Source organism: Epargyreus clarus, unplaced genomic scaffold (genome assembly GCF_041222505.1).
Source record: "Epargyreus clarus isolate Ecla_fem2 unplaced genomic scaffold, WU_Ecla_fem_2.2 ptg000001l, whole genome shotgun sequence".
Classification (NCBI taxonomy): domain Eukaryota; kingdom Metazoa; phylum Arthropoda; class Insecta; order Lepidoptera; family Hesperiidae; genus Epargyreus; species Epargyreus clarus.
Genome location: NW_027332209.1, coordinates 14,918,194 through 14,941,998, shown reverse-complemented (window position 1 = coordinate 14,941,998; position 23,805 = coordinate 14,918,194). Strand labels below are relative to the sequence as shown.

Genomic DNA, 23,805 nt, shown 5'->3' with positions numbered 1-23,805 from the left:
CGCCAATTTTATGATAGTTTGAATCGATTTCCTTTTGATCGAGTTTGATCGAGTTTGATCGAGTAATTTGGTAATGGTGACGTCTTCTTTAAATATAATTTTCATATTCTTATCGTATAATAAAAAATATATTTAATATTACAATACATATCCAAAATTTGTAAATATTCTCACGAAGTACAATAATATCTGTCACTTCGCAAAAACAATGTAGTCCCGTTAGGATTTACCACAGGTAGCGCGTCCAACCCTTCTTTACACCCTTCAATAAAGCACAATGGGGTAGGCCCCGCCCTCGCTAGGCGATGACGACCGTCAAGCATTTGTCACCCTCAATTGTGTCTTAGACTCTATAATCAACGCACGTTCCTTAAGCAACGGATTCAAGATGGCGCTTTGGACTCCGTACTCGGACGAAGCATTGGATCTTAGCAAAGTAACAGTAAAGAAAGAGCGAATGTCGCCAGTTCGCGATTTTGTGCCTGAATACCACTTTTCACCCAACCCTGTACCATTGGAAGCCGTACCGCCATACTATCCTGTATCTATGTACCCCGAGCAAAGTGTACCAACTGCTCAAATATCTCCCGACTCGGCTGGAAGTGCCTGGTCTCCATCATACAGAAAAAATACAGCATCTCCGCCGGAGTCGATGGACTCATTCGAAGTGGACTCTCTATCAGACGACGTGGAATATCAAGCATTTGAGCGTGATGCGTTAAGAGCAATGGCAGAGAAAAACGGCGGTGCCTTGCTGGGGAATAACCCGCGCATGCGACGGGCGGTCCAAACGACCCAGGCGGCGGACGACTCGTACAGAAAGCAGAGGGAGAGAAACAATTATGCCGCGAAACAGAGCAGAGACAGAAGGAAGTTGCGCGAAGTTCGTCTCGCTTTCCAAGTGACGTTTCTCAAAAAGAAGTTAGCGGATTTAAGAACGAGGCTCGGCGACCGAATGTGTGTTCGATGCAAATATCAATGTTAAATGTAATTGGTAATGCTTAGAGAGGTACATCTATTTATTCGGAGTGTGAAGTGACATGTCAAAATACCAAAGTTTGTAATTAAGTGTTGACTACTTTTAGTTTTAATGAAGTCATGAAATTAATTTGTACTGTAGCATGTAAGATTTATAATTTTGTGGAAATAAATATTCTCCTAATGTCAATTTATGTCAGTGCCATTATTATCTATAAGAATAATTTATTATAACGTTGTAAGATAATAAATAAACATTTGTGGAAACGACTTTTCCCTTTTATTTCATATACTAACTAAAAGATTACAAAATAGTACCATACATTCCTAACTCACAAAGAGTACGCACCTACCTAACATTGTTTTTTATAATGAAACCACACGTGGAAACATTGTAAAATTCATACATGAGTAGTATATTAACAATAAAATACTCTTGATAATAGTTTTCAGGTATTTCTCACCATAATACGCATTCGATCACATTGGCTGGCTTGCTCCTTATTGGCTGTCGCTTATATGCGTCGGCGCAGACCACGCCTATTGCGTCATGTTCAGTTACACGAGGCATTTAATGTTACTTGAAAGTAACCAACATAAGTTAAATTACTTGTTAAATGTTCTACATGCCAGTTTGATCAGCAATTAAAACTGATGCAGGAATAATTAAGAGTTGAATGTAAAATAATACCAACTCTCCCTTGTTATTTGTTATTTGTTTCAATAGCTACCTATAAGACATTTTTTTTATAATATAGGAGTAGCAGACGAGCATGCAGTCCACCTGATGGTAAGTGGCTACTGCCGCCCATGGACATCTGTAATCAACCCCAGATGGGATTAGATATTCCTACCTAAGTTCAGCCACAGATGCGCCGCTACCCCTGAGGACTAAGCTGGAACGCCTCGGAAAAGTATGTCTCCCTTACCACACCCTTCAAAACGGAACACAGCAGCGCCTAACACTGCTGTTATTAGGCAGAAATAGGTGTGGCGGTGGTGCCGCGCGAGTGGCACCACAAAGGGTTCTACCACCTTCAATTCAAATCATTCATTCATATCATTATATCATTATAGAGGACAACGATATTCTCTGTGGTTCAACCTGGGACAATCCAGCACTCTCATCCTATACTCCAATATTAGCAGAGCTTGGTGTACCGTGATTTGGGGTAAACGATGTTCAAAAAATTTAGAGTTAGGTAGTTATGCCAGGAATAATACCCACCTAAATCTAAAATTTCTTCATAATAAACATATTATATTAATAGTTATGCACATAAATTACGTTTATTTGGATATTTATGGAGTACAGATAGGCCACCTTTTGTTTTATCTAAAAAATGTAACCCAATGTACGTTCTTCTAAAATATAACGTATTTACCTAATACTTTTGTTTTTCTCTGACTCTATTTCAATAGTTAATAAGTTAATTTGTTGCAATTGACGTGGTGGGCACTAATTTACGTGTAAACAATATCGTTATTGCCGCTTTTGTTCATAACATTTTATTGGCGCATTTAAGTGTTATTTGACTAGTAATTTAGCTTATTTAGTCCATTAACGGTTACTCATTGAACAAACTAAATTGGAGAAAGTATGTATTTTGAACAATTATTTTTGATATTTTAGATACAATGTGCGTAAATATTCATAAGTATGATATTTGCAACATGAAAGTTCATAAATTTATTTACTTCGAGCCTTACACTCATATTTTAATGTCTGTAATTCTGTAGTAAGTTTCTTATGTACCTAACTGTTTCGTGTACCTAATATAACGTTTTCATTATTTTGTAGAAAAAATATATTTATAGTTTTATATATACAAGTTAATATTTCTTTTCTTACATACTTTTATAAATATTTTTGTATTTTTATCTAATTCTATGCTAGGTGGCTACATGCAACGTTTCGTAGAACGAGAACAAGATACCTTTAACAAAACTAGACACATATGTGACAATATTTATATTTCTAAGAACCAGGCATACCATTTGTGCTTTTTCTGTAATCTCATCCCGATATCGATTGAACAGTGCGCGTGGCACAAAGATAACATCCCTGAGTTAAGGGAAGGTGCGAAATAAAGGATTGTTGTGATTGGGCGACGTGGCACGAGTCGCTGTTATTCTATAAAAAGGCACTAACGTGTTTATTTATTTTACTGATGTGCCATTTCTATTACGTATTATAGCAAGTTTGGATATTTCTATTTTGCGAAATAAATTTATGATTAGGGATTTTAGGGTTAGGTAATTCAAGTTGAAAATTAGGTTTTGAATTTCGAATCAAATAGATATCAAAGGTTAGAAATAAGAATATCGGAACTCTCGTATACGTCCTATTAATTTTTGTATTTAAACAGAGTTTTAGTTGAACGTTAAAACTTTACATTAAGTATTTATATGTTACTACTATATTTATATAAACTACTTTAGTAGGTTACCTATTTCGAATATATTTTTTTATTTCCATCACAGATATAGGTAAAACGTACGATTCACAACTCACGTATCCAGTTCAATATAAAATCACAAAAGGGCCTTTCGTACCATTATGTAACGCCCCGATCGATATTACATAACGCATCGCAAGGGTTGCGTGGACCCCTGCAATGTACAGCAACCCTTGCGAAGGGACGGTGGCGGTGGGGTGGATTGATGAATTATGTTCGATTTGATTAGTACCTACAGACTAAGATTGAGATATTTTAGGGGTATAAATTTAGTAATTAGAAGTAGGGAGATGTAGAACTAATCCAATACTTGATTAAAAATATACATCCAGCAGAGATATCTACCATTTACTGATTATTTTTTTCAGATTATTTTTTATACAATATCGTAGGCTAAAATATTTCCATTATGGGGTTAATTTTTAAAAATTCGTTGTTAGTACTTATCTATGTTTTAGAGCATGTACGAGTATATCTAGTTCTAAGCCCATTAGTTAAATTTGGATCCTATTAGTTAGTCGGAATCAGAAATTTATGATTAAAATAGTTTTATTTATCCCACAATAAAAGTGCATGCATGTTCAATCTATGTTGCATGCATATTAAATATTACAGTAAACGCTGAAGTAGTTATCTATAGTGACAATTAATTCTTAAGGCATATCTACCATTTATTTATAAAACATTAGGTATTAATATTTGGCATTCTGTCTTCCACTTGTACAAACGTGACTAAAACGTCGGCTTTTCTCCAACTTACGACTAAAATGTTTACAGCTTAGAAGCCTAGCTTTTAGAAGCTCTTAATATGTATGCATAACGGCTTTAAAATCCCTAAGCTGTAAGCGTTACGCATGTAACACGAAACTGTCACTGTAATCCAGTGTTTCTCAAACTCATAGCTTTACTTACCTCTACTAGATTTTTAAAAGAAAAAAGAGCCCTTTTAATAAAACTGGCAACGGAACAAATATCTTTTTCTGAATTAGCAATACTAGGTATATGTGCTGTTAATACGAGTAAATGTTAAAGATGGGCTTGTTTCTTATTTTACTTTCATTGAATCGATTCTGCAAGTAATTTTGCTTAATTCAGTTCATTTCAACTTAATTTTATTTAAGTCTTAATTCAGACTCTCAAAGTAAGCATTATTACGAAAATATTTTGTATTCCTACGATTTACCGGTAACCCAGCATCGTAGACCCTTCAAAGCCGTTCGTTGTGAGATGGCGCTGAAGCTACTTTAACAAACTCTGTCCTTATCCATTGGCCATCGGTCCTCGGATTCACCAACTTGTATCAAATGTCCCACGAGACTTCACTTTTAAGAAACTAAACACACAAGCGAAGGACCGTTACTTTCGGGTTCTGCGAAAATATTTGCATTGTGTAGCAAACAAAAGTGATGTCCCGGCCACCCTTTATCTTAATCCGTGAACGAAGTTGTTCCACAATTTGCATATTGTACAGTTAGTGACGCCAAAAGGTAGGAATCAAAAATAAGCGGATTATATTTGATTCTATTTCTGGTTAAATGCATTGTGATTTGTCTTGGTGGAGTAAGGTATTAGGTTGCGTTGCGTTGTTGTTATTTCGAATTTTGGGTTCCTTATCTATCAATTTTGATGAGAATAAGATTAAGAAATTTAAGTGGTAGAACCTTTAGTTGTTGGTCTCTACAGGCACGGCCACCATAAATTTCTGTTTTACAAAACAGCAGTGTTAAGTGCTGCTAGGTTTTGGTTGAGGGATGTTCCCTTACTACTAATCCGTTCAATCTTAGTTCGCAGGGGCATTAACGATTTATCGTACTTGTAGCAAAAACATTTATGAAAGTATTTGTCTCTGTCTGTTTATAGGTTCCGGATAATCTCTGAAATGGCTGTTCTGATTCTGATGAGACTTGCACTGACAGTTTGCTGTTATTATATTAAGTAACTTAGGACTTAGACTAGGTTTACGTTACGGTGCCGGAAAAATAAAAAAACCATAACATGTCCTGAGATTCAAAATTTTAAATGTTAACGTTTCATTCCTTACTCGCATAAAATGTACCTACACTGTTATGCGTTGGTAAATCGGGGTAGGTACAGCTCATAGATAACATTTATAATTCATATTTTGGTTTGTTATTTGCTTATAAGGCATAAATCTCAAGCTCGAATTATTTATTCTTTATCATTATTTCATAGCATCCCAATCCCTTTTGGTGTCTGCATCTAACTGTATTGACAAACTGATCTATCAACGGTTTGACAGTGGCAACTCATTCAAACTCTTCACCATTATTTAGATTTTAGTAACGGAATCCCAGGGCGTGAAGGTGATTTGTATGGCGACGTTGCGGACAGTTGCAAAGATTAATGAAGTGTGGATGCCACACAGACGGCCGGAAGGGGAAGTATTTGTGGTAAAGACCATTATGTACGAGATATATCAATTCAACCGGTTCTTGTACTGTTACAGAAGAGATAGAACTGTTATATTCTGTTGTTGATTTGCTTATTGGTATAAATACTTCGAAATGGATAGAGCTCTAAGAAATTCAACTAAAATTTTATGTAATTAATCGCTCTGGCTAGGCATTAGATTAGACGTTAATTGCTAAAGGTAGCACATTAGTTTAAATACTGAAGGTATCTATTTAGAAAATAATCTTAAGTAGGATAAGCTTTGAAAAAAATTCAATATCTACTAATTTTTAAAATATATAAGAAAAATCAAGCTGTTAATAAAACTAAAATTTCTTACCATTTAACTATTATAAAAGATAACAATTTATAGGTATAACAACTTATATTTGAAAAATATACCTACCTTACGTAATGGTAGATATAGCTACCTACTTAGTAAATTCACACAAGTTATTTCCGTTGAATTGAGAGTTTAGGGAAAGTACGTGGAGAAAGTGGTCGGAAAATAAATATTTCAATAGTAATCTATAATCCATGGCGGTTCCGTCATCAATCCTAATTACGTAAGTAGAACCCCTAATTCGCGCGGCGCTTTATTGCAAGGTATTAGGTAGGTACGTACAATAATAAAATAAAATTTCTAAATTCTATTGGTTGGCTTAGACATCGGGAAGGGATTAAAAATTGTAGGCAGGGATTATAAATGTTTTGGTGACTTACCTACTTTGTAGATTCTACTGTTGGTTAGGGAGTATTTAATAGGCACATAATACCTAATGGGTAGGCATATATAATTAGGTAAATCTTACTTTTCGAAAGTTTTTATCACAACTTCCAATTTGTCTTATCTACTTTAAAACATAAACTCTATCATTTTAATATTCAACAAAAAAAAACCGCCATAACATCAATTAATCAATTTAATTCTAAATTAGTAAATTTAATTTATAAAGATAATTTTTAAAATGTAATAAATATTTAATTGATTTAATTATATTCAGCGTAGGCACAGGCTTATGCGATATTTTATTATATAGATGGGACCTATTAATCGAGTTCATGGTTGATTTATGTTAGTCACCCTGCGAAGTAGTTGCTAATTAAAGCTAGCAATCGAATAAATTTAATATAGAACTTAAAATTTTATTCAGTTAATTAGTCAGTACCTTATGTTAGAATATCTTAGTTATTTTCCAAAAGCCACAAACTTCTCAATAATAAAATAACATATAATTAACTGTTTCAATAATCTTCTAGAACGGATTATTTTAATCCGCCATTTGCAACTTAATTCCCGCTATTATTTTTAATCGCATAGACACGTGCCGCCTATGCGCCTACCTGAGCTCTATTGTCTATGGTGCCATAAAGATTTGCGCAGAGCCACGGCTGTAAACTATTGCACCCGCATTATAACTTTTAAAACAAAGGTATGGATTAAAAATGCATTTATCAATTTTTATTGCAATAATCTGCTTAGGATGGTTGGCAGATGTAGGTACCTATGTGTTGTGAAGATTTGTAAGCGCGTCTGCAAGCTACGGTACATATAGACTATTTACTACAGTCAATATAGAGATTAGAGACCGACTTACTTTTATTTTACAGAGAGTTTGTTGTAGTGGTTGACAAGAAATACCTACTTACCTATAGATTGCTTTTGATAGGTTTAGTATGTAGGTTGTCCCTGTAGTACCGGGACCAGAATAGGGCTACGGTAACCCTTGCCTGTCGTAAGAGGCGACTAAAAGGGGCTTCCGGGGTTGCGGGCGGCAAGAGTGGGAGCTCAAACCGTCCAGCAAGCGACCCCGGGAAGGACAGCGGTTTGTGTGGTCGCATATCGCTGTAATCACCAGGGGATGTGAGAGGAGCGTAAATTGCTCCCCCCAGGGCAGAGCCCGATAAAAGGGCATCGCGTTAGGAGGACTCCGGTCGTGTTCCGTTGGAGATCCCGGAGTTCTCCACCAAACGCTGAGGACGGCCACCGGGGGGGTTTTAGTGTGGTAAAAATCCCACATAACCCGGCGTCACTCCCATGGCGTCGGGTACCTTTTGAAGGTTTCCCCCTCGTCAACAAAAAAAAAAAAAAAAAAAAAAAAGGTTTAGTATGTAGGTACATTAAAATGATGTCGTCACTTAATATAATTAAATTATAATTAAGTCTAACAAAATGTTTTACTAATAGGTAGGTGTTAGACTAATCACAATTCCTTCGCATAAGTAGGTATGTATATGCAGATTTTATACCTTTGCATATAAAAACTTCAATACCCTATTTGCTACTGTCTCTCTCTGAAACTACAAAAAGTATATTTACTCTACCATAGTCACCCAAAGCGAGTAGCATGATGTAAGTTAGATGAAATGAAATTAAGCAGAAACTTTCATTTGGGTCTTCAAGGACACCCATATGGTTTCCAGGATAGTGTCCCGTGGGACAGTTGGTTTCAGAATCGCTTCATTTCACTTTGAAGAGGTATAATGACTGTTCAATTTCGTCAAATTCCTACTTAAATTGCGGCTAGCGGAAATTTATTTCATACTTGTTATTTATAAGTAAATAAACGTGATATTCAAAATTAAGACAATAAATAAACAAATTAAGTAATGCTGTGTCATTTTGGAGTGTAATATAACGCAAATATGAAAAACATGATAATTAGCAGGCCGGATTAAATCGCGGCATGGACCGGAGTAAACAAATTTGTTAACTCGGTAATTAGTCCAGTTCCTTATGGGATTATAATATTTTTTGTAAACAGTTTATCCAGCATCCCATTCCTATTTTAATAATAACTTCTTATTTAGGTACCTAAAGTCGGTATCTACCTACACGGACTGAGATAGGTAAGTCCACAGATCTGTATCAGGCCGATATCTATAATCAATCCATCCAATATTTTGCCTACCAAAGATATTGGATAATTTTCGCTTACTAGAAATTTTCTAATTTCGATCGTCGGTAGGCAAAAAATGGTTAGATTAATTATTAATAACGCCCGAGAGCGATCAACGTCTGCACCCAATTAATATTAAGTTTAATGTTGATGTGAAATAATAATAATAAATTAGACTAGCGACCAACTTGTAATATAATCATATAACTATTACCTATATAGAAAGATTGATCATTATTAAAGAATAAATGAATCCCAATAAAAAGCCGACGCAAGATAGACGTAATATACCGCAAATCATTCTATTGTCTTCATTCACACGATCCCGTTAACGCAACAGCAGGTAGCAAGTCAACCCTTCTGATAAAATTGCAAGGGTGGGGGATAATCTCACCCTGCAGTTTAAGCCACGCCCCTCGCACAACAAAAGGCGCTTGAGCAACCCCAGAACCATTAGTTGTTAACGATCTCTAGTTGTGGAAAGACGTAATCGTGAATCATGGCTCTTTGGACCCCCTATGCGGAAGAAACGGCGTTGGATTTGAGTGTAAAATGCAAACAAGAAACAATAACAGACTATGGGTACAACTATCAGACTTACGTGTATCCTAATACAGTGTCTCCAAACACGAGTATACCGTATCCTCAATACATGGGATACCCTCAGCCCATGTATGTGCCGATTGCGGAAACATCGCCGATATCGAGTTGTTCGAGCTACCTTCCTCCGGCAATCAGTCCTCAGTTGAGAACCGGAATGATTTCGCCTCCGGAATCACCGGTGTCCCACGATCAGAATCCACGAAGACCGAGTTACATGGCGGATGTTGACATGTTATCGGATGATCCAGATTTCCAGGCCTTCGAACGGGATGCGTTACGAGCGATGGCGGAGAAGAATGGCGGAACATTGCTGGGAAATAACCCGAGAATGCGTCGCGCTGTGCAGACGAGCCAGGCCGCGGACGATTCGTATAGGAAACAGAGGGAGAGGAACAACTTTGCAGCGAAACAGAGCAGAGACAGGAGGAAGCTGAGGGAGATCCACCTCGCTCTGAAGGTCACTTACCTAAAGAGTGAGATGGCGAAACTGAAGGCGCAATTAGCTACGAGAACGTGCGTCAGATGTCAGCAGTCCTGCCTTTGCTGATAGACACAGATATACCTAGTTTAGATATTTATTCAATGTTAGATATAAGATTAGATTAAGATTTGTAAATAGGTAATTTATTATTTAGTTAAGACTTAGATGTGCAATCCAGACGAATTTATATTTAGTTTTAATTAATTTAATGAAATATAACATTTTTCCCGCATTACATCTCTTTTATTAATAATTTATCCAAACATTTACGTTGCATCTAATACTTAAACAGTAGATATTACTAGACAAAATATAGAGTAGGCATATAATAAAATGAATAAAGATACCTATAATACCACACCCACATAATATATTAGGTACACAAATTGGTACACTGCTCATACAAATTTTATTGTGATAAATAAAATAAGTATTGATTAACTATGGTTTCATATTAGTTTTGTTCGGAACCGTGAAAAAAAATGAACGAATAATACTTTATAGCAGTTAGTTTTTAAATAACAGAATAGCTTATTTTTGTTTATATACCATAAATATTTCTAACCTCACAATCTTTGAACTATAAGTCACATAAACTGTAAATAGATATATTCACCGTACATAATACGTAACAATACGGTCTGCTTTAGTAGAAGTTGTGCAATAGAGAGGGCGGTGCGCCCGCGTCGCTTCGAACAGCCAATGAGATTGCATGCGGGTCTTGTGCTAAAGTCACGTCTACACAGTACTCTAACGAAGATTGTATTAAAATATGCATTCGTTTTTAAGGACCCTTACGGGATAAAGTAATCTAGAAAAAAAAATCATAGCTCATCTGTAGTAGGTATATAACCTTTTTATAATATAGGAGTAGCAGACGAGCATGCGGCCCACCTGATGGTATGTGGCTACTGCCGCCCATGGACATCTGTAATCAACCCCAGATAGGATTAAATATTCTAGGACTAAGCTGGAATGCCTCGGAAAAGTAAGTCATCTATGGTAGATATAGAACCTAAGTAACTTCTGCACAAGTTTTCAAATTTTTAGATACCAGAAAACAGAATTGCGAAATAAATAGCGAATTGGTAGCGAAATATATATATATATATATATATATATATATATATATATATATATATATATATATATATGTTTTACACTCATACCTATTTAATTTAAGCTGTACGTTGTCAGTGTAATCATTAAGAAGTAGTAAAAAGCTTAAAAAATCCTTTCAGTTAAAAAAGTCCCTTTCGGTAGCTGCAATGGTATTAAGTTTTATGAGCGGTTGTTCATTTTTTATTGCTTTTTATGGTTTAAAACAAGTGTTTCTATTTGCAGTGGAAAGTTATGGAAGCTAGGGGTATATTTGTGTTTTGTGGTTTACCGTTAATTTTTCAACTTACTACAAGCATTGCTACAAGCACACTACTTTTACTTTTTGATTATGGGTATTATGGGGTAAGTTACTATGGTCAATTGTTTATTTTATTTTGAAAGCAGAATAATCTGTATTTATTTATGAAGTAAGACTTTGTTGCGTACCTTGTTTATTAATAAATGCCTAATTGAAATTAAAGCGAAATTTCTCGAAAAATCTTTTTTTTAATTAATTATAAATTGAAATTAAAAACCATGAGGATCGCATGTAATATTAAAAGTCAGTATTTTCAAGCATCGTTGCAGCAAGGAGCTGTCAATTTGCTATACTTAGCGACTTCAAGTAGAAACTTCTGGATAAAATCTAAATTTTATCTGGAAGTCGAATAAGTTTAGACTTATATAAAAAGCGCTCAGATCAGTTTTTTTCTGTGAAAATTTCAAATTAATCCATCGACTACTTATCGAATTTTGTGGATTTTACATATAAAGGTGTAGATAGTAAATGAAATAGTTTGTTATTCTTAAGCTATCAATTTATTTTCTCTAAGTAAAACTAAGTATAATATGAAAAGGTTACGTTTATTGTTTCTGCTTGACGACGTGTGGCAGGTCGTACTTGCCGCGGACGCACTTCAGCTTCACACCGGGACAATCTTGTACACTGGAAATTTATAAGTATATTTTCTATAACATATTTTGTATGTATTAATATATTATAGATACTTTCGAGCAATATTATCGCATGTAGAAAAAAGCAAGGGACAAATGACTCTTTTTCGAAAACTGATAAATGGAGTACCCCACGCTTTTTTCACAATTATACTATTTTCTGTACCTTAATTGATTCCTAGATTAAAAAATATTTTCTACTTTTCAGTTGATTTTATCATAAAAGCGTGTGTTTTTAGATTTTAAAACTATATTTTTAAATCGAAAAACTGAATAACTTTATGGTTCGAGTCAGGAGACACTACCACTACTCCTGGCATAATAATGGCCTTTAATCGGTTCTGTATACCGCTTTGAAGGTAGATATATCCGAGGCGTCCAACTTAGTTCACAGGGTGTACCAATACATCTGTTGCCAACTTCAGATAGGATTCTAATCTTATCTAGGGTTGATTACAGATGTCCATGGGTGGCAGATATCCCTTAGGTAGGTACCATCAAGTGTATTGTATGCTCGTTTACTTAATTTATATTATAAAAATCTCTTGGTTGTTCTAAATTTAATATGGCGGACGAACGAAGAAGGAAGACCGACAATTTTTCTTCCTCAATAAAGGTATCAAATGAAAGCATTTTATTCTAAGTAAAATATGAAAATGAAAACCGTGTTTTATATATTTTTTTTTATCCTGTGTGTGTTCGGATGCATGTAGTCAACATGATGGTAAATGGCTACTGCCGTCGACAGTTAGTGTAATAAAATCCCAGACAAGATTCTCCCTGACCGCACCCTTCAAACCAGAACCCAGCAGCGCTTAACACTGCTGTTATTAGACAAAAAGAGGCGTGCCTTAAAAACAATTCACAAACCGAGTGGCAACTCACCGTCCGACCCTGACCAGCACGATGTTGTGCTCCTGCAGGTTGTGTCCGATGCCGGGGATGTACGCCACCATCTCTCGCCCGTTGGACAGCCGCACCAACACGCACTTGCGGTTCGCTGAGTTAGGCTTCTTTGGCTTCTTGATCAACGTTTTTAATACTACGCCCTGTTTTATGTAACAAAAATACAATGTTAACGAGTAATAAGTACCACTGTCTGTACACACAGTACCACTTTAAAATTCCCTATATGCTATGTGTCATGAATAGAAACAATAATTCGCCAAGTACGAGTCGAACTCCCACATGGAGGGTTCCGTACCACCAAATTTTCATTATATTTGACTTATTTTTATTAAATAATCATATTAAAATATGTTTTATTGTTCTTATTTGTATTTATTATAATAGCGGTTATAGTAGCAAGCGGATTGTAAAAACATCAACTGTCTTCCTAGGACGGTTTAATAGTTAGATCGATAAATGTCGAAAAATACCGATTTGTTATATGGAGAGTCTCCATTGGAGACCCCGTTTAATATTCAACTTTATTTTATTTTTAGTATCTGTTGTTATAGCGGTCACCGTTATGCATCTTTGTAAAAATTTCTGTTTGTCTGTCTATTACGGTTCCAGAGATACAGCCCTGTGACGGACGGATAGACAGCGAAGTCTTAGTAATAGGGTTTCGTTTTTACCCTTTGGTTACGGAATCCTAAAAACGTGTAGTAAAGACAGTGACCACTTACCATCTAGAGTAAGTAGAGGTAGACTTACTCATTTACTACTTTGATTTCTTAGAAGTGTATTTTCAATTCAGTCTTCAGTCTAAGATTGGTTTCAGATAGGATAGCTAATTTATTAGAAGTGCATCACAAATGCCTATAAACAATAATGACATTCATGATAATAATTTTCCATTAAAAGTATACCTTGGCAAAAGGGTTCCCATTGAGCGGATTTCTGGATTTCCTCTTCTTTATGTGCGGTCCTTTTCTGTGCATTTGTGCGAGGGATGACATCGCTCTGGACAGCAACCCAGGCGTGAAGAGGCTAGGAGCTGCAGCTGCTGCTATAGGAGCTGTAGCTGGTGCTGTAAGAGCTGTAGCTGGTGCGCTGGCAAGAGCTGAAAATGTATAACGGTTAGTCATATAACGCTCATTATTTTACGGCGCTAACATATTATATGATATGATATTATACAGGATATATTGTCATGTGCCTTGCTGGAAGACGTGAAAAATATGTGGTATATAAAACGACGACGTTCATGATGTACACTGAACGGTTAATTTAATTAAATAAAAACGGCTACTACCGTGAATATTAACGGCGAGTGGATTTACATCCATCCATCGATAATTTATTTTAGCAACAGTTCTAGGGTAACCCAGTATCCAAGACAAACCTACATAGGGTTTATATGGATATCTTTCAATTGTAATCCAATGTATATTTTTATGGTATTAAATAAATAAAAAATAATAATAAAAAATATTATTGAAGAAAATCCCATGTTTATTGATAGGTATTTTCAAAATTATATACCTACATGGGTGATTACTTACTTTAGTTATAAAGTTATATGATGTATGACGTATCAGTATGATACCTAAATAGTAAGTATATTTTAGCTACGTTGCTTGATTTAAAAGTATATAGTTAAGAATTTGATATTAAAATTAATGTTCAAGTGTCTTTAGTTTTTAGCGTATGAATAGATTTTAGAATATAAGGAATAGAAAATAGTTTCCATGTAATCATTCTTAGCCACATTAATAATTCTTAGCTATTCTTTAGTTACGATGTGAAAATATTCAAGAACACAAATGCTGAAAGAAGGTATTAGCAACTACCGTTACATACGTTCAATGCATCCAAACAGCAGGTGCTAAACACCGTCAGTTCGTGGATTATCCCCCGAGGATCGATTCAACTGAGCAGCTTGACTACATCGCGTATAAGATGAACGGTGTGTTTGGAAAAAGGGCTCATCGAAGCTAAGATAGGGCTGCTACTTTTGTTTTGAAGAAAAAAAACTGGAAATTGTAAAATGTAAATTTTAGGAAATACAGGAACAATAGTTCAAACGCCTATTTCTTTCGCCTATTCCCGCTTTACCGTATTATAAGTAATCTACTAACACGATTTCTTCATCCATTAATGATCCATTAATAAACAGTAGGTACCCAGCGCCACGGGTCATGAAACATTTTTTGGGAAAGGGGTTGAATTTGAAGCCACGACATCTGAATTAGCGATAAAGCCATCGTATCTTGCGATAAAAAAATGTTAGTTTTCTATAAAACATGTAACGATTCGTCATAAATATATTCAAGGTCTCCTGCGGAAGCTTTCAGTTAACAATAGATTCTTGCCGTGGTTTTAGGACATCGTTCACGGCGCTGACCAAGACCGAATTGGTAGGGTTTCACGCACCTTTGCTAACATATTTTGCTCGATTGAGTAAATGTATATAAAATAAATATAGCACATAAGGTGACAACCCTACTAGGAAGTGTCAGTACAGTTAGTCGTGAAATTCGGGACCACAATCGATTCAGGAAGGCGTTCCCGCAATAGCGATTGTGTCAATTGTGTGGATTGTTCGGTTGCGATTAAGTTCGCACAGAGGCGGTCGATAGCGGGACTCGAGTTTGATTGGCGTGACCAAGGTGCCGTGATTGAAGGGCTGAGCAACGCGCAAGTGTGGTCCTTTCCCAGGAACCCCACGGTGATTTAGGCATGTGCGTACAAACAAAAATTGTAACTGTTCATACTTGATACGTGTGGAGCTTTTGAAAAAAAAATGCTTAGTTTAAGCTTTCCCAGCAGTAAAAGTTGTCTTGGAGATGTTGGTTTATAATCTGTGTTTATATTCAAATTCAAATATATTTATTTGCAAGAACATGGGTAATATTTCAGAGTTGATCTTGACGGTATATAATATATTGAAAATTATTAAAAATGTAACCAGTAACTAAGTTAAGACTATTAAGTAATAATTTAATCATTTATGACATAATGGCATAATAAAACTTTTCCTTGTCTAAAACGTAATCCCTCCTTAGTCAAAGCACATTTTAGAATTCGGAGCTATTACAATGAACGTTTTAAAGAAACAACGATTAGATACTACTGTGTGAGTAAAGTCACGTCCTCGTATGCTAGTAAGCAGCAATATTATTTCTTAGGATGATCCTCACTTTGTGCACCGAAATATTAAACGAACAATATGTATTAATATATAACAATCCTTTCCAATTAAAAATGCTATTACTACCAGAACCCTTTAAGACTTCTATGTTATTTTGCTTCTGGGAATTTAACAGATTTCAGGAGTCAGGTATTTGAGCAACATCTAGAATAACAAACGCAACGTTATGAGATGTCACGTTCGTGGTCCGCTCGATGTTATTGTTTGAGATAATCGCTGTCCAGCATCCCCGGGGGATTCGAATTGCATCTGCTTCGCGCAAGCTAATATTTGGTTGTGGTCCAAGTTATGAGAGTTGTCGGGAGTGACTTATAGCGGATTATGAGAGTTGGCGGGAGTGACTTATAGCGGATAAGTCCTATTATATTTTTTGAAGATAATGTAATGCGCGCTGAAAATATGAATTAAGGAGAACTTATAAATTTATTTTCAAAAATAATGTCATCGAAGCCATGTATGAATAAATAAATTTTGTTCTGAAATACAAAAACAGTGTTTTAAGCCGTAGACAAATATTATTTATAAATAGCTTAATTGTTGGGAGTAATATTAACTAGTAATGATAATTCAAAGTCAACTATATTAAATGCAAATGCAATGAATATTAAAATTAATCTTTAAACAACGTGTAAGTATTTTATGTTATAACGAGTATAACACGTTTGTAGTAAACTCTTTTAATTTAATTATCGTCACTACATAAATAAGATTTGTAGATAAATATTTTAAAAGCAATTTAACAATTTAAGTAGTAAGGTTGTCACTCGCATCTGCTTGTGACTTGCACCAGTGCAGAGCAGTACCTGCTCTTTTTGCGGATTATAATCCGCTAATAGTGGGCATTGTCCGCAGATGACGGACCCAGTTTAAAAATTATCCGTTTTGACATCAACATTGACAATGGCATGGCGAGTGGCAAAAAGTGCAGCGTTGCCACAATGGGCAAGAGTTGAGCGCGCAGCATTATGCATTCGAGGAAACGTTGTAAATCATATTTGTGTAAGAATTCTGTACTGCGTCGTTGACTGGGGGTACCATATAAGCAGTTTCTATTTGGACTGTTCTGGATTCTATATGTTCTCTAGTTGTTTTGACTATCGGGTTGATTACTAGGGATACAAGTTAAAAATTAAATCTGGGTTTAGTCAAAAAGGACCAAAAAATTAATTTACAAAATTAATTTTATATTAATTATATATTATTAAATTAATTTACAAAATTAATTTTATTGAGGTTTAAAAAAAATGAATGTTAATTGTAATTTTACTTATATTTTTATATTAATTTATAGGTTAATCAGGACTCTTACTTATATGAAGCTGTTCTTATAAATACATCAGAGAGAAATTTGTAACTACCGTAACTTAATAATTCTTCAAAATAGTGGTTGTAAGCTAATGATCACGTATAGTTAAATAATAAAATGAGTAATACAAGTGTCCGAGAATGTTTTCAGAAACTATGGTAAACCTATATGTTCCACATCTTTATCAGAGCCACAACTCTACAATAGTAGAGACATGGTAGAGTCCATTGTAGAGTTTGCAATTGTCGATTCAGCTACCACAATGGCGAAGTTATTACAAATAACTGCATATTATCATCTATAACTAATCCCAAACCAAAATTACGCAGTGATAGAGTTCTTATTTCTGAGAAGGCGCTCCAGAAACAGACTGAACGTCTTAAGTAAAGATTAATATTTGGAAGGTGTTGAATTATAAAAAGGATTTTAAATTCTGAATACAAATATAAAAGTAGGAATACGATTATTTTTCTTTATACACGTTATAAGACGGGTTGAATGGCTTTCATGCTGACCATTCGTTATTAAAAGCTCCATTTCCTTAGAGAGTCACTATTTATATGGGACCTTGGTTAAGATAAGCTAAACTACAGTGCTAGGTTCTATATACTAAAATGTCTGCCTCTCACAACTACAACAAGGAAGCGCATACTAATTTTATCAAACAAGTATAGATTTAGTGTTTATGAATATTCAATGGAACCATTAAACGTATTAATTACCTAAATCTTTAATACATAAAATCATAATACACTTCATTGTTTCAAAACATTTCACTTTTAAACTAAAGAAATATAAGTTAGTATTTACAAAAATGTTTTATATTGCAACAAAGTATGTGAAATGTTTATTTAATAATTACGATTATTAACGATATCATAATATACTTCACTGTTAAGCTAAACAAAAATAAGTTAGTGTTTACAAAAATGTTTTATATTGCAACAAAGTATGTGAAATGTTTATTCAATAATATCATAATAAAAATATTTTATTGTTTATATTATTAAGCGATGTTATTAAACGATGTTTAGACTACTTATAAAAGTTGCCAAAACATCTATCGCTATGCAAAAACAAATGTAATGTAACCATAACAATATTGGCAAAAGTAAAAACACATACAACATTAACGTAAACAACGGGACATCATATTTTTATTATTGTTTCCCTTACAATCATACAACATAACATTACCAGTAAACATATAGACGCCCAGACATAATATCGTGAGATGTTTAATAAACATCGATGCAATTATTATTTTGTTTAAAAACGTAAACAAAGTTACTACAATGTAAACTCTCATATACAGTTTGTTTACAATTATTCCGATTGCAGTCCAGTTTCGAAAACATTATGAGGTGTAATCAAAACATTCTGATCTGGAAGTTATGACAACTGAGTGCAATGTAAATATGAAACGATTTTGTCATAACAATATAAGAACTATTGTTAATTCTTATAAATTTGTTATGAGTTAAGTGAGTTGTTATGTATAAAGCTTAGCGCAAATATTGTAAATATTATTGTATCGTCTTCATTTTCAACATACATTTCGTTGACATAAGGTTTTGTTTACTGACGTGGTCTTAATATAAAATATATGATGCCCGTATGCAATACGTCATGTGCGTAATCATTCACGCAATACTCGTTGGATTTATACGTTGTTATACTTTACGTTGGTGTAGAGCAGACTCGATTATCCGGACTGCAAACTTTGATCAGGTAACTGTACTTTACGGCCCCATGCTAATTTCACCACCGACGAGTCTTGTTTTGGCGATTACATACATAGATGCTGAATTAGGTACGTGAATCGTGGATCGGTGATGCTAAAAGTAGCATGTCTGGTGCGTATACTTAAATAAAGTATTTTTATATAGCTCTTCTTGATACATCAACATGTATGCATCAATGCATCATGATAGCAATTAGTCTGGTTAATCAACTTTTCACTGAAATTAATTTAATTCATCTTGTACCTATATTGGTTGTGCGAATTTCTTCAGCATCGTTTTAATCGCAAAGGCATAGCGCAAAGGATATTCAATATTTAAATTTATGTCACCGCCCATTATTTAGCCCTTATAAAGATTTTGCTTAATTTAAATTACCCTAAATATTACAGCATTTTTCCCTTAGGGGGCACCACTTAAGCAACCTTCCCCTACGTGCGCAATACCTAAAGTGTAGTGCCTAGATAATAGCTTGTATCGACCACGCGCAGCTTAAATCGATGGGTCTAAAAGCTTGAAATTTTTACAAAAGACTTTCTTATATGATGTAGGTACATGATGTATTAAGAACGCTAAATCATGCCAAATCATTTTCTGTAACAACTAAATATGTCATCTTGTAGACATACATTTATATTTAGAAATCGGTATCATACACGGAAAGTTCCAAAGGCTTTATTTCCAAAAAAACGCATTAAGATTTCGCGGTGTACCGGTCACCATTGACAATTGGGATCACTTTGTGTGGCGAGTTGGTGTCTATGGCCACTATGGTCTGTATGGGAAAGTGTTGGCGGGGGCGGTCCCACGCAGCCGTTAACTGTTCATGTATGGGCGATTTGTTATTTTTTCCATACGCACTCGGAAAGAGGTAAACACGATCACAATTAAACGTAAATAACTGTCACAAATAATGGATTTAATACTTCAGATAGTATGACAGAACTCTTCGGTTTGATTGCGGCGCTATCATTATATTTCTCTTTAAATATAATATCAGTGTTCATTATTGTATTGTACGCTGTGTGAATGTGAGACATGTATACAAGGCGTTTTAATTCAGTCTTCAAAGGTAGCGAAGTTGCAAGAGGTGGGGAGATCATATCATCTTCGCAGTTTTTTGGTTGCAGGTAGGGAGATTGGAATATTTTCCCTCTCCCTTTCCATAGCCTCCTTCTACGAGACTACATCCTCGCAGAAGGTTTTCACGACTTGCCATAATATCAACACCTCGACCACATCATTTGTGGATTCAAAGACCGCAGTGAAAAGTAATAACAATATCTCAAATCGAATTCATTCAAAAACAATCTCATTGATCAATGATAGATACTGAGATTTACATTTTGAATAATTCACGTATTCCCCGGAATTTGCCGTATCACGGACAAAATGGAGAAGCGTCGAGAGCCACACGTAATAGGGAATTTGTTGGGAATTTGCAAATCACGCAAAGTGTGACAATATGCAGTATTGTGCATAGTGCGGTGTGAAATGAATGGCGAGATTGTGTGGTCAACACTGCTGAGTCATGCCACCCTTTGTTGCCTTGTTTGGACTGAAGCTGGACTACGAGGTACCGCCAGCAGATAAATAAAAAAATGACGATTTACTTAGAAGGTATGTTATATTGGTTATTTTATGGCGATTGGATACAATGTAAATGGAAATAAGCATATCGATTTTTAAAATACAATTGAATTGATTTAGGGCGTAGACGTTAGGTAATTTCCAGTTAGGTTTCACAACGTTAATACAATTTATTGTCTTGTTTTGTGACATTTCCAAACACGTACGTTCGGGTTGTTCGTCATTAGCTCTATAACATTTCCTTGTAATCACTTTGTTGTACTGAGTAAGTAGGTCCTGATTCATTGCGAACAGCCAGATTATATACAGTAATCTTGGGGTTTAGTTCTTCCATTGCAGAAATCGTAACATAAGATCATCAGATTAATTGCATGCCTATTGTCTACGTCGATTACTCTCGTATGTTCGATATTTTAAAAATAATCATAAAACGTCCAATACTTGTTATGCTGACCGTCCACATCCCTAAGGACATAATCCGGGTCCACGCGGAAGGGTTCCACGCAAAGGACAGGCGCGACGGCCCATCACAATCCCTTACATTATTAACAACCAAATATTCAATAATACCCTTTAAGGTTTAAACATAAGAAACATATTCGCGTGTGACTCGTTGCAGCTGCTAAAATCTAATGCAGATGTGAATTTGGCGAAATGACATGTCCATATTGACAGTTATGTAAGGGGTGAATGCTTCCTATTTATTGACGGCGTTCATTTAGCTGTTTGTATTTAGTACATAAGGGATAATGCAAGCTTGCAATGTGATACAGCAAGTATGCTATGATTTTGAAGTTATGTGCGACGAAAACTTTATTTCTAGAGCTACATAGGTAACTTTGTAAATACATTGTCACTTGCATAAACGGTGGCGGAAAACATCGTAAAAAAGCTGCAAGTCTCAAAATTCTAAAAGCTCAAAAGTATGTGAAGTTTAGTCTACGAACTAAGTCCCGCTCACTCTGAGAAGAAATCTGTGCTCAGCAGTGGGATAGTAATGTACTTAATAAGTGTTGTGGATCTGCATGTAAAAAAAATCCACATCACTTTTTAGTAAAAGCTAATAAGAACATTAATTCAGTAATTTTTTTTATATGTTACTTTAAGCCAATGTAACTGGACTTATTTTTGCCTTTTTTTGTCAATACAACAATTTATAAAAAAATAAAAAAACGACTAGTCTTTTCATCAATGGTGGCGAAGTATTAAAATATATGGATAAATATTTTGCATTTAAAATATTTTATGGTTACCTATATTAATGTAAATTATCCAATTATTACGGAATTTAGAGGATAAATTAAATATGACTTGACAAATTCAGTTGCCTCTTGATATAAACACGAATATTGTGAAAGGAGCTTGAAAATTTTGTTTTATTTAGGCTCCCTTTATATCTAAAGACAATCGAAATACCAGATAGTTATGTACATAAAAGTTTAGGTTGTTGACAAATACTCTTTTAAATATGGGTTAGTGATGTGATGTTAGCAGATTTATAATACTAAAATACTAGCACATTTATTTGTACCAAAAAATGATATAACAAAGGAACTAGCAAATTTACAAGAATACAAAAGGTGACCGTATCGCTAAACAGCAATTTCTTCTTGACAATCTTACATTGTGGAATTGAAGTAAAGATGTGTTAAAAATAGGTAAGGTATTAAATATTCAACAAGAAGAGTAAGTTTGGCCATACAATGCGGTAACGCAGCCAGCATTCTTGGGACTCTACCGGGAGGCAGTGATTTGGACTCATTGTTTTATATTTAATTATTTAAGTTTTAATATTTCTTTTTTTGTTTAAATTAAATTTTTTGTGTATATTGTATATAGATTTTATGTTTGTAAATAGATAGATAGATTATATATAATTATGTTACTTAATTAAAATGAATAAATGACAAGAAGAGTAATATCTAAATATTTATTTTATGCAATTCTTATGTGTAAAGAAGTTTCTAGAATGAAGCATTGCTTTTTGAGTGCTAATTTTGGCATCTATTTGGTGACTCAACTGAAGATGACCCTACTCTAATAGGTGAAGCAATGAAACTAGTGGTAGATATTTGTTAAAAAACTATTGTTTATCCAAACAATAAACTAAATGAAATCCAGAACATAATAAAAAATACTATTAAGGCATAAAAAACAAGGAACACTTTCTACACTCACAGCTCCACACTAGGATTTCCTGTATCGTGGATGCTATGGACACACACAGAGACATCCATTTGGGTATCCAAATACTCAGACCCAGAAACAGAAACCTAAATTCATCATTTAGTAATGTGTCTAGCTGGGGATCGAACCTGGGACCCTCTGCGTGTCAGCAGTATAGTTACCCATTATTTAGATGATCTTTGCTTACCTTGTTGTCTAAGCTGAATCTTCAAGTGACACCTTGTCACATGGATTGAGAAATTATTAAAGTAAGAGCGACCTAATGATACCCTCACTTAGATACTGGGCTGACGGTGTTGACTTTTGGATTAATTAAAAAATCTAAACTAAATTATACTTAGCATGTTTAACTATGTAGTTATATAGAGAACTAAGGCATATTTTGATAATGTTATGTGGTTAATACACCAACGGTTTATTTAAGCCATATTATTTTAAAAATAGAACCGAACTGATTAGTTTATGCTTTAGATTACATAGATAAAACATTATTATAAAGATAAGCGGTCAATATACTAACCTGGTAACTGTGTACACTGAGCTCTGATCCCAAGAGAGAGCAATGAAAAGCCTTTTCTAATAAGATTCATCTGGAATAAATAAGTAATAGGTTAGGAGATACATTCTATATATACCAGTTCCTCAATGAATTTTATGTATGAATATGTTACAACACTTTACTTTAATTATATTTATTAACTTACCTTAGTCGTTGATTTGATTTTTTTAACAAGAAATACGAATTTAATATATTTATTACTTCGTAAACATAACCTTAGTTTTAATATTTAATGTCAGAAGTGACATTGACAATTTGACTTAAGTCTGACAGTGTTCATTTGTTACCAGATTTTATTATTATTTTATATTTGTATTGAGATTAAATCACATATAAATAAAATAATAAGAAATATAGTATGTAAACGAAGTTTTATTTGGAAAAATAAACTGCAAAGTTTCAACATACTTCACTAGATGCCGCTGAATACCCTA

The 23,805-nt window shown here is 34.5% G+C and overlaps 3 protein-coding genes across 3 annotated transcripts; 2 read left to right on the top strand and 1 right to left on the bottom strand.

Moving 5' to 3' along the window:
* Window positions 1-388: 388 nt before the first annotated feature.
* Window positions 389-985, top strand: LOC140742276 (uncharacterized). Its single transcript, XM_073073136.1, has one exon. It carries the CDS (start codon window positions 389-391, stop codon window positions 983-985), a length of 597 nt encoding a protein of 198 aa, XP_072929237.1.
* An 8,040-nt stretch (window positions 986-9,025) lies between these two features.
* Window positions 9,026-9,899, top strand: LOC140757646 (uncharacterized). Its single transcript, XM_073093512.1, has one exon. It carries the CDS (start codon window positions 9,249-9,251, stop codon window positions 9,897-9,899), a length of 651 nt encoding a protein of 216 aa, XP_072949613.1. The 5' UTR covers window positions 9,026-9,248.
* Window positions 9,900-11,730: 1,831 nt separating this feature from the next.
* mRpS12 (mitochondrial ribosomal protein S12) lies at window positions 11,731-23,617 on the bottom strand. Its single transcript, XM_073092732.1, has 5 exons — window positions 23,517-23,617; window positions 23,333-23,402; window positions 13,703-13,896; window positions 12,774-12,937; window positions 11,731-11,880 (listed from the first exon to the last, which is right to left on the bottom strand). The coding sequence occupies exons 2-5, from the start codon at window positions 23,400-23,402 to the stop codon at window positions 11,799-11,801; spliced, it is 510 nt and encodes a 169-aa protein (XP_072948833.1). The 5' UTR covers window positions 23,517-23,617; the 3' UTR covers window positions 11,731-11,798.
* Window positions 23,618-23,805: the final 188 nt, after the last annotated feature.

What these genes read in the sequence shown, in the direction of transcription:
- LOC140742276 (XM_073073136.1), top strand. Translation starts at nt 389, where the DNA reads ATGGCGCTTTGGACTCCGTACTCGGACGAAGCATTGGATCTTAGCAAA.
- LOC140757646 (XM_073093512.1), top strand. Translation starts at nt 9,249, where the DNA reads ATGGCTCTTTGGACCCCCTATGCGGAAGAAACGGCGTTGGATTTGAGT.
- mRpS12 (XM_073092732.1), bottom strand. Translation starts at nt 23,402, where the DNA reads ATGAATCTTATTAGAAAAGGCTTTTCATTGCTCTCTCTTGGGATCAGA. An exon ending in TCAGTGTACACAGTTACCAG is followed by an intron (nt 13,897 to 23,332) that starts GTTAGTATATTG and finishes ATACATTTTCAG; the next exon opens with CTCTTGCCAGCGCACCAGCT. An exon ending in ATGGGAACCCTTTTGCCAAG is followed by an intron (nt 12,938 to 13,702) that starts GTATACTTTTAA and finishes TACATAAAACAG; the next exon opens with GGCGTAGTATTAAAAACGTT.